Here is an 11,365-nt window from a genome sequence, read left to right on the forward strand (position 1 = left end):
TTCCTAAGCCAAAAATAATTTTATTATTTGTTCTTTAGGACCCAATATGTCACAGTGTCCAAATATAAGAAAATAACATTGTGTGCAACCCTAAACAAGGAAAAAGGCACATTCTTGATTCTAAACCACATTTTTGAGCAAGTACTAAAATAGACCTTGATAGTATTAAAACTCATAGGAAGGAGAAGCTGTTTCCTTTGAAGTTCCTTATCCCTCATAAATAATAATATGGCTTTATAATTTAGAATGATTAGAGACACTCACAATAGTAAAAATTGTAATTCCTAGATATTTTTTTTTCCTTTGGTTCTGTAATTTGATTTTTTTTTTTTAAACTTCACCAAAGCCAAAGTGTGAAACAATAGAACATCTTCACAGAAGCCCGTTTCCACATGTAATTATCCATCCATCCATCCATCCATTTTCTGCCGCTTATTCCCGTATGATACAAAATCACAAAGAAACACAATGAGATTCACAAGCGCTGTGGATGAGATGTAGCGCTCGATGAATGAAGTGCAACATGGTGTGAGGCACACAATCCCTGAAAACAGTGCAAATACCCTGCACAGAAAACACTGTATTTGGGCAGTGGGGGTCAAAGGGAAGTGCCCATTATTTCCATAATGATCACAAGCTGACTGTTATTCTTTTTCCCCTTTCTAACATGTCAGTTATCCTTCAGTGCAGGGGTGTCCAAACTTTTTACACAGACAACAGCATGATAAAATCAATTTTGGTCATTCCAATTTTCTTAACAGACTAATAACATGAATCAGCTTGGAAAAAAAACAGGTGACAATTAGTACACCAGTTTTTACAATAGCCGATAAGCTACATTTTTTCTCTAATTTGCAAATTTTTGGCGGTTTAATGGTATTTTCAAAACAAAAGCAAGTTGCAAACGCCCTCCAGGTGCGCTTAGGACACCCCTGCTTCAGTGCTAGTGAAAACCGGTTGCTCTGTCAAAACCAGTCGTAGCCAACAAGTCAGACATGAGCCATCTTTTTAAATGTCTACTCGTCTTTGACAAACCTCTGTTCCAACCCGTCAACAACCTGATTCCCAGTTGCACCTGAAATTATTCAATACCTGTTGTGAATTACATTTACGAGCAAATGTACAAACTGAAAAAAAAAACATTACTGAAAGTGTTGAGCTGTTTAAATTTGCTTTTGTTTTGTTTACGGAACATCCAAGCTATTGGTTGGGGTTACGTTTGAAGACCTCCGGCAAATGGCGAATACCGGAGCGCCTATTTTTAATTTTATAAACCAGGGATATCCAACTGAATTATTTTCCGGAAAGCTAAAACCTGGGGGACGTACTTCACATGCCACCTTTAGTCTTATTTTGCATAATCCTGAGAACCACTGTCCTCTACAGTAGACATTTTATTTTTGGTTTATTTATTTGTCAGCGTTACAGGAGCGTTCTGCTATTTTTAAGGACTTTGCTAGTCAAAATGCTCCTCTCTATCACAGCCCTCACAGGTTTTTGAACTGAACTCATAAAGAAGAGAGGACCTAAGATGAAGCCTTGAGGAACACCACTAGCATAACTAAACAAGTTGAACAAAATGGCTTGTGACTAAAAAAGAAGTAACAAGCTACAGCAACACCTTAGTTACATATGTCACTCTTGTAACTGTAAAGAAGAAGAGGACTTAGAGGAGTGTCCTGGAAAACCCCTCAGTTACGTTCATTGTTCTATGTTTGCTAGCAAGGTTAAATAGTCAATGTAATGATCTGCCAATGTGTTTACAGTGGTCCAAGTTCCTCTTGACAACAGGAACACTCTTGTATTTTAAGGAATTTATTGCAAAATAGTTTTTCCCCAAGTTTTTAACTGAACTTAGATTTGCCCCCCGGGGTCGCCGGTTGAATAGCCCTGCTATAAACCCGGTAATATGCCCCCTCAACGTTGCTAAACACATTTCAAATCCAGTTTTACACATCGATTAAAAATCACTCGCACACTGAAAGTGCAGTTGCAGTACACATTGTCAAAGCATCTTCCTGCTGGAGAATGTTGCGTGAATTGACTCGTGAGACGGCGCCCCCTGCTGGATTCATTGCTGCAGCACTCTTCTTCACCTGTTTCAGTTACCATAAATAAAATTTAAGTTACAATTCAAAGCGGAGAAAATCCATCGTTTAAAGTTGACAAACATTGCAAATAAATAGAAGTCCCTCTGACGTTTGAATAAATTTGAGTGCAACTGTAAAATATTAAATGATTGATTCATGGTTCCACAGTGCTGCTGATTTGTAGCTTATTGGAAGAAACCAAGTCCACTCCCCACAGTGTTTATGTCCGGTACCGATCCGCACATCTGTCTATATATGCTGCTCATAGCTGCCCTCCGCGCTCAAATATGGGCTTCCAGTGTTTTATGTTGTAAATGATTCCCGTCACCTCAGCTCAATGAGTTCTTGCAGGAAGAAACCAAAAAGACTGGCGAGCGTCACATCATATGTGCCCTGGCCATTGTGTCTGGCTGGTGACCCGGGTACCAGTGTCCAAAGCTGTTCATGTAGCCGCTTGGGTGCAGCGGCGGCGCGCCTTTGGCCGCTATGCTCACGTCCCACGGCGAGCACTGAGGCGAGGGAGACTGCAGTGGGGGGGGAAGCGACTCTCCGTCAGGTCCGCACAGCCCGTTCTTCATGATCTTCTTGTATTTGGAGCGCTTATTCTGGAACCAGATTTTGACCTGAAAGGGGAAAAAAACGGACAAATGATGACAAATAAACTATTGATGTACCTGGGATGGCCAAATGCGGTAGAAAATGGATGGATAAGACTATTGATGTGTAAATATGCTGTATGTTTTTCTAACTGCTAGGGATGTTCTAATCAGGATTTTATGTTGCCGATTTCGATTAATCATGAGTTCGATCGACCGATACTCAAAAAATGTACCAACCATTGGCGCCGATCCCGTGGGTGCTTCGGAGCCCAAACACCCACGGACAATGCCGAGCACCCACGTGGAATTGATGGCAAATTCTGTCTCACCCCCAAGTTTTGTGGTTAGAGTGTACGCCCTGAGATCGGTTGGTCGTGAGTTCAAACCCCGGTCGAGTCATACCAAAGACTATAAAAATGGGATGCATTACCCCCCTGCTTGACTCTCAGCATCAAGGGTTGGAATTGGGGGTTAAATCACCAAAAATTATTCCCGGGAAGGCCACTGCTGTTGTTCACTGCTCCCCCACCTCCCAGGGGGTGATCAAGGGTGATGGGTCAAATGCAGAGAATAATTCCGCCACACCGAGTGGGTGTGTGAGTTTCATGGGTACTTTAACTTGAAAACCGTTCATGTTTTGGGTTTTGTACTTAAATCCTATTATTCTAAAGTAACACTACTCTTACAATGTTTGGGTACTCTTGGCCTCTATAGAACACAATGATTGGGCTAAAAATTAAATGTGTTGCTTTTGTCCATACAAACGTTCCCTTTTATTGTTGTTACTGACGAAACACATCTTTTTTTTGCCTTTTGTCTACATTAAAACATTTTTGCATTAATGCATTAATATATGGTCATTTTAAACTTTCATGCAGAGAGGAAATCACAACTAAGTCAATTTACCAAAACTGTATTTATTAAACAGTTATTAAGCAGTGACAAAAACATTCCTGCCAATTCCAAACAGAAAGTGCAGGATTGTCAGACATTTTAAAACAAGCTATGAGTGCACTTTTGTGCATGATGTCACTAAGATGACATATCAAAACAACACTAGGTTAAAGTGCACTTTTTTACAGAACGCCACTACAATGTTTTAAAATTAATAAGGTGCACTTTTGTGCATGATGTCACACAAGATATTTCAAGAACTGTCAAATAAAAATGAGCTGCTTAATAGGAAATCAAATAGTGAATGTCCTTCGCTATGTGGTAGGTTACTGCGGACGTTGTCTCCTTCTGTTGTTGACTATTTGTTTCATACGGTGTTGATGTGGAAATGGTTGCTTCGGCATTTTGTTGGTGTGGCACCGGTCGGAGATGTTAACATCCAGAGTTTCAAGCACTTTTCTAGCAGGTGACTTTTCAAATGATGCTACAAATTAGCAGTAATGCTATTTTTTTTTAGCAACGCTTCTGCCGCATATTTGACATGTTACTGATGTCTGTTCGACATGTTACTGATGTCTGTTCAACTTCTTCCCGCTTAAAGCCAAACCACCGCCAGACAATGCACCCTGTGCTTTTTTGCTTGGGAATTCATCCTTCATTCATTTGTTACCAGATTTGCACGTTCTTTCTCTCGCATTACCACTCGCACCGCACTGCTAGCATCACAGCTAACGTAACCCATGCCGCTACAACTCTGCTAGGCGAGGGTGTTTGACGTTGCACGCGCAACAGTATGTGACGTATGTAAGAAGGTGCGCTTGTTTTACGTCTGAGAACGAGAGACAAGAAAGGGTGGGAAGAGCCTGTAGTGTAATGCCCGCAGCTAATAGGAATTGCGTGAGAACGTATACTCTAATATCACGATATAGTCATTTTCTGTATCGCACAGAGACAAACCTGCAATATATCGAGTATATTCAATATATCGCCCAGCCCTACCTTGAAGTCATGATTGTTGCACAGCAAAGTGACGACAGAACTGACAGCAAATGTGCTGCTATGATTTCAAACAGAAAGTGAAAGTAGATCGAGGACGATCCTATGAAAACACCTCATGTTATATGTTGACAGCCAATGAAATCAAGGTTTTTAGGGGTTTTGCAAGAAAACAATCATGAAACCAAGAAAAGCGTCCATGCAGGGGCACAACGATCTTAAAGCGAAAGTGAAAGCAAAGTCAGTTCAAAACTAAAGTGGCACACTTTATACAAAAGAGAAATCCTTCCTGGTAGTTTGTGGGACACTGAACTCATTCATTAAAGCAAAACAAATAAAGTGCTGCCAGTGACGTCACAGCGACGACACCAGCTGACTTTCCAATAGATACCAACTTTTTTACTTCCTTTTGGAACAAAATCCTTGTATTATTATTAAATATTTGGTAACGCTTTAGTATGAGGAACACATATTCACCATTAATTAGGCGCTTATCAACATGCAAATTAGTAACATATTGGCTCTTATTTAGTCATTGTTAAGTACTTATTAATGCCTTATTCTGCATGGCCTTATTATGTATTATTTCCGATAACAAACCGTCACTACACCTGGGTAAAACAGTCAATTCTATTTGGGTCCAAGCGCAACCTAGGTGGATCCCTAGGCTTTACGATTAAAGCAGGTGATGCCATTATCACCAGCAAAGACAAGGTAATTTACCCAGGTTGTATATTGGACAACACTCTCGAGTGAAAAAATGGGATTAAAGGTAATCACCAATATCAATAATAAAACTACATTTTTGGCCAGGATTTCTGATTTTATCAACGGGAATACACTTAAGACCCTTGCCGGTGCCCTCATACAGTGTCATTTTGACTACGACTGCACCTCATGGTACACCAGTATCCCCAAGCCACTAAAAACGAAACTGCTAACTTCCTAAAACAAGCTGGTGAGACTCCTGCTCAACCTCCCATACGCCTAACTCAAGCCCACTTTACCAAATTGGGATGGCTCAGAGTTTAGGAAAGAGTACACCAAATTGCAATGTGCGTGGTATTCAAAATCCTCAGAGAAACTGTCCCCAAGTACCTGTCCAAATATTTCACCAGAGTAACTGATGCTCACAGGTACCACACGAGAGGGACTTCCTCAGACCCCCCCCCCCCCCCCCCCCCAATCCAAGACTCATGGGAAAAAAGGCATTCTACTATTTTGTCAAGTCAAGTCAATTTTATTTATATAGCACGTTTACAACAACTTCTAAATTGAACCAATGTGCTTTACAGGTTAAAAAAAAAGCATAGAGCAACAGAAACAGAAAACAAAGAACATAAACAATGAATGAGCTGAACAAAATAGTGCAAAAAGCAATAAGGTAAAAGGGGTCGAATAAAAAGTAAAATATTTGCTAAATAAAAATCATAGTAATAAAAACTGCGACAAATAGAAAAAATAAAACTAAATCGAAGGTTGGTAGTACACAGTGGAATGCACTACCAACAGGCCTTAAATTTTAAACTTCCCTACTAAATTTTAAAACTGCCCTAAAATCCTGGCTTATGTCACCCAAAATTGATCCCTTGCAACTTTCCGAAGCATCAAACAGGTATATATGTGGTTATAGTGTATGCATATTTTCTCATTCTGTTTTGCACACTCTTGGAGTCAACATCGGTAGGTCATGAGTTCAAACCCCGGCCGAGTAATACCAAAGACTATAAAAATGGGACCAATTACCTCCCTGCTTGGCACTCTGCATCAAGGGATGGAACCGGGGGTTAAATCACCAAAAATGATTCCCGGGCGCGGCCACCGCTGCTGCTCACTGCTCCCCTTATGTGACAATCATTGGTACTTTAACTTTAACTTAACATATGCATAGTCATGTATATAGTTTCATGTACATAGTGTATATACACACCCCCCATTTAGACCGTTTGCATTTTTTCTATGTTTATAGAGTAATGTTTTAAATTACGGTAAGGAAGTCTTGTCTTTAGAATGTTTCGCGGGCCAACAAAAATGGGCTCTAAAGCAAGTTGTCCTCATGAGTCCTAATACCCTGCGCAGGAAGTACAGTAGATTGAACTTCATTATGGGAAGTATGTAATAATGATTAATATGAAGTCACTTAGACAATAGCCTCTTTTTTTACAGAAATGTTACAAAATTGGTCAATCAGAGATATACCGATAATGTTCATTCATCTTTCACACCACTAGAAGATAATTATTTGCATGGCGAATCTGTGAAAGTGTGGCAAACCATAACAATAAACTACAAATCCTTTTTTCATATGAGTTGGGAAATTGTGTTAGATGTAAAAATAAATGGAATACAATGATTTGCAAATAATTTTTAACCCATATTCAGTTGAATATGCTACAAAGACAACATATTTGATGTTCAAACTGATAATCTTTTTTTTTTTTTGCAAATCATTAACTTTAGAATTTGATGCCAGCAACACGTGACAATGAAGTTTGTAAAGGTGGCAATAAATACTGATAAATTTGAGGAATGCTCATCAAACACTTATTTGGAACATCCCACAGGTGTGCAGGCTAATTGGGAACAAGTGGGTGCCATGATTGGGTATAAAAACAGCTTCCCAAAAAATGCTCAGTCTTTCACAAGAAAGGATGGGGCGAGGTACACCCCTTTGTCCACAACTGCATGAGCAAATAGTCAAACAGTTTAAAAACAACGTTTGTCAAAGTGCAATTGCAAGAAATTTTGGGATTTCAACATCTACGGTCCATAATATCATCAAAAGGTTCAGAGAATCTGGAGAAATCACTCCACGGAAGCGGCATGGCCGGAAACCATCATTGAATGACCGTGACCTTTGAGCCCTCAGACGACACTGTATCGAAAACCGACGTCAACCTCTAAAAGATATCACCACATGGGCTCAGGAACACTTCAGAAAACCACTGTCACTAAATACAGTTTTTCGCTACATCTTTAAGTGCAAGTTAAAGTTCTACTATGCAAAGCGAAAGCCATTTATCAATAACATCCAGAAACGCCGCCGGCTTCTCTGGGCCCGAGATCATCTAAGATAGACTGATGCAAAATGGAAAAGTGTTCTGTGGTCGGACGAGTCCACATTTTAAATAGTTTTTTGGAAATATTCGATATCGTGTCATCCGGACAAAAGGGGAAGCGAACAATCCAGACTGTTATCGACGCAAAGTTCAAAAGCCAGCATCTGTGATGGTATGGGGGCGCATTAGTGCCCAAGGAATCAGTAATTTACACATCTGTTAAGGCACCATTAATGCTGAAAGGTACATACAGGTTTTGGAACAACATATGCTTCCATCTAAGCGCTGTCTTTTTCATGGACGTCGCTGCTTATTTCAGCAAAACAATGCCGAGCCACATTCAGCATGTGTTGCAACAGCGTGGCTTCGTAAAAAAAAAGAGTGCAAGTACTTTCCTGGCCTGCCGGCAGTCCAAACCTGTCTCCTGTCGAAAATGTGTGGCGCGTTAGGAAGCGTAAAATACAACAGCATGGTGTTGAACGACTGAAGCTCTACATAAAACCAGAATGGGAAAGAATTCCACTTTCAAAGCGTCAACAATTAGTTTCCTCAGTTCCCAAACTTTTATTGAGTGTTGTTAAAAGAAAAGATGATGTAACACAGTGGTGAACATGCCCTTTCCTAACTATTTTAGCACATGTTGCAGCCATGAAATTGTAAGGTAATTATTATTTGAAAAAAAAAAAAAAGTTTGAGTTTGAACATCAAATATCTTGTCTGTGTAGTGCATTTAATTGAATATGGGTTGAAAAGGATTTGCAAATCATTGTATTCCATTTATATTTACATCTAACACAATTTCCCAACTCATATGGAAACGGGGTTTGTACTGAAGTAATTATATAGTGGCTACAATTAAAAAAAATTCAATCATATATACAAAATTTTTTTTTTATATATATATATATATATATATTAACATAAATATAAGAATAAGAATAACTGTAAACATGTAAGTAAAACATATGATACAAGTATTAAATTAAGGTATTTATGATGATGTTTTCAGCCACTTAAACACATTTTACCTTCTCAAATCTGGAATAAATACTTTATAACAGGATGGATTTGAGGCTACCATTATTATTATTATTATTATTATTATTATTATGATTGCATAAATTGGCCATAGTGTGTGAATGTGAGTGTTGTCTGTCTATCTGTGTTGGGCCTGCGATGAGATGGCAACTTGTCCAGGGGTACCCCGCCTTCCGCCCGATTGTAGCTGAGATAGGCGCCAGCGCCCCCCGCCACCCCAAAAGGGAATAAGCGTTAAAAAATGGATGGATTATTATTATTATTATTATTATTATTATTATTACTAGGGCAGCACGGTGGAAGAGGGGTTAGTGCGTCTGCCCCACAGTACGAAATTCCGGGATCTTTCTGTGTGGAGTTTGCATGTTCTCCCCGTGAATGCGTGGGTTCCCTCCGGGTACTCCGGCTTCCTCCTTCTTCCAAAGACATGCACCTGGGGATAGGTTGATTTGCAACACTAAAAATTGGCCCAAGTGTGTGAATGTGAGTGTGAATGTTGTCTGTCTATCTGTGTTGGACCTGTGATGAGGTGGCGACTTGTCCAGGGTGTAGCCCGCCTTCCGCCCGATTGTAGCTGAGATAGGCCCCAGTGACCCCGAAGGGAATAAGCGGTAAAAAATGGATGGATTATTATTATTATTAGAATACAACTATATCCTCTGTATTTTTACTAAAATATGTAAGAAATATGTTCAAATAAGAATACTAATACAAGTAAATATTTGATACGAGTAAAAAAATTAAGATTATTGTTTCAGCGGCTAAATCACCTTTACTTCACTAAATTCTGTGAAAGATATGTATAGATAAGGATAAAAAAATGTAAAACCTATAAAACATTTAACACTAGATTAGTAAAAATTTAGGTTTGATGATTATTATTATTATTATTCAAGCCACTCTACCTTATCAAATCTGAAATAATTATGTTAAAATAGGAATAAAAATAACATTATAAACGTGACAAGGGTTATAAAATAAAATAATGATAATAATTTTCATTATTATAATTACCATGATTATACATATTATTAGTAGTATAATTATAAGTGTTGTGTTACTAAATCACCTGTACCTTACTCCATCCAATCTGTAATGAAAATGTTAAAACTAGGATAAAAATAAAAGTAAATATTTGATATGAGTAATAAATAACTAAATCCCCTTTACCTCACCAAAATATGTCATATGTATGTAAAAGTAAGGATACAAAAATAAAAATAAAATATTGTAAACTAGAAATAAATTAATATTATTATGATTATGATTTTAGCCACTAAATAACCTTTACCTTATCAAATCTGAAATAAATATGTCACAATAGGTATATACATAACAGTATAAATTAGATGGGGGTGATAAAATAAGACTGTTAATATTAATATCCATAAATCAACTATACCATACCAATGTCTGAAATAAATAAGGATAAGAAATTAAAGTAAAAATGTGATACAACTTATCAAAATGGTTATTGTTATAAATTAAGATGATATTTATTACATTACTAATTATAATTATTATTATTTATAAATATTATTTCAGCCACTTGATCAATTGTAATTATGATGATGCCAGGGTGTACACCGACTTCAGCCCTCAGCTGGGATAGGCTCCAGCGCCCCTGAGAGAGTCAAGCGGTAGATAAATGGATGGATGGATGGATGAAATGATGATGATGATGATTATGATTATTATAATTTCTGCCACTAAATCAATTTTATCTTACCAAATCTTTACTGTATTTACTGTCAAAATGCCCATATTTTAACCAATCAGAGTGACAAATAACCTGCGTGTTAACGATGACAAAAACAATCCAAGATGTTTTGACACTGTATTTTTGGTGGACTCTGCTCATTTCCATCATACTTGTTCTTTATTATACAAACCCCGTTTCCATTTAAGTTGGGAAATTGTGTTAGATGTATATATAAACAGGATACAATGATTTGCAAATCCTTTTCAACCCATATTCAATTGAATGCCTTACTAAGACAAGATATTTCTTGTTCGAACTCATAAACTTTTTTTTTTTTTTCCAAATATTAATTAACTTAGAATTTCATGGCTGCAACACGTGCTAAAATAGTTAAGAAAGGGCATGTTCACCACTGTTACATCATCTTTTCTTTTAACAACACTCAATAAAAGTTTGGGAACTGAGGAAACTAATTGTTGAAGCTTTGAAAGTGGAATTCTTTCCCATTCTTGTTTTATGTAGAGCTTCAGTCGTTCAACAGTCCGGGGTCTCCGCTGTCGTATTTTACGCTTCATAATGCGCCACACATTTTCGATGGGAGACAGGTCTGGACTGCCGGCGGGCCAGGAAAGTACCCGCACTCTTTTTTTTACGAAGCCACGCTGTTGTAACACGTGCTGAATGTGGCTTGGCATTGTCTTGCTGAAATAAGCAGGGGCGTCCATGAAAAAGATGGCGCTTAAATTGCAGCATATGTTGTTCCAAAACTTTTATGTACCTTTCAGCATTAATGGTGCCTTCACAGATGTGTAAGTTACCCAATGCCTTGGGCACTAATGCACCCCCATACCATCACAGATGCTGGCTTTTGAACTTTGCGTCGATACCAGTCTGGATTGTTCGCTTCCCCTTTGGTCCGGATGACACGATGTTGAATATTTCCAAAAACAATTTGAAATGTGGACTCGTCAGACCACAGTACACTTT

The 11,365-nt window shown here is 38.2% G+C and overlaps 1 protein-coding gene across 1 annotated transcript in view; it reads right to left on the minus strand.

Moving 5' to 3' along the window:
* Positions 1–11,365, minus strand: part of LOC133541080 (homeobox protein Dlx4a-like) — a 23,994-nt gene continuing 12,629 nt past the window's right edge. The window contains exon 3 of the mRNA XM_061884168.1: positions 1–2,713. Coding sequence (XP_061740152.1) covers positions 2,468–2,713 — 246 coding nt within the window. The 3' untranslated portion in view covers positions 1–2,467. The remainder of the gene's footprint in view (positions 2,714–11,365) is intronic.

Source organism: Nerophis ophidion, linkage group LG23 (genome assembly GCF_033978795.1).
Source record: "Nerophis ophidion isolate RoL-2023_Sa linkage group LG23, RoL_Noph_v1.0, whole genome shotgun sequence".
Lineage (NCBI taxonomy): Eukaryota > Metazoa > Chordata > Actinopteri > Syngnathiformes > Syngnathidae > Nerophis > Nerophis ophidion.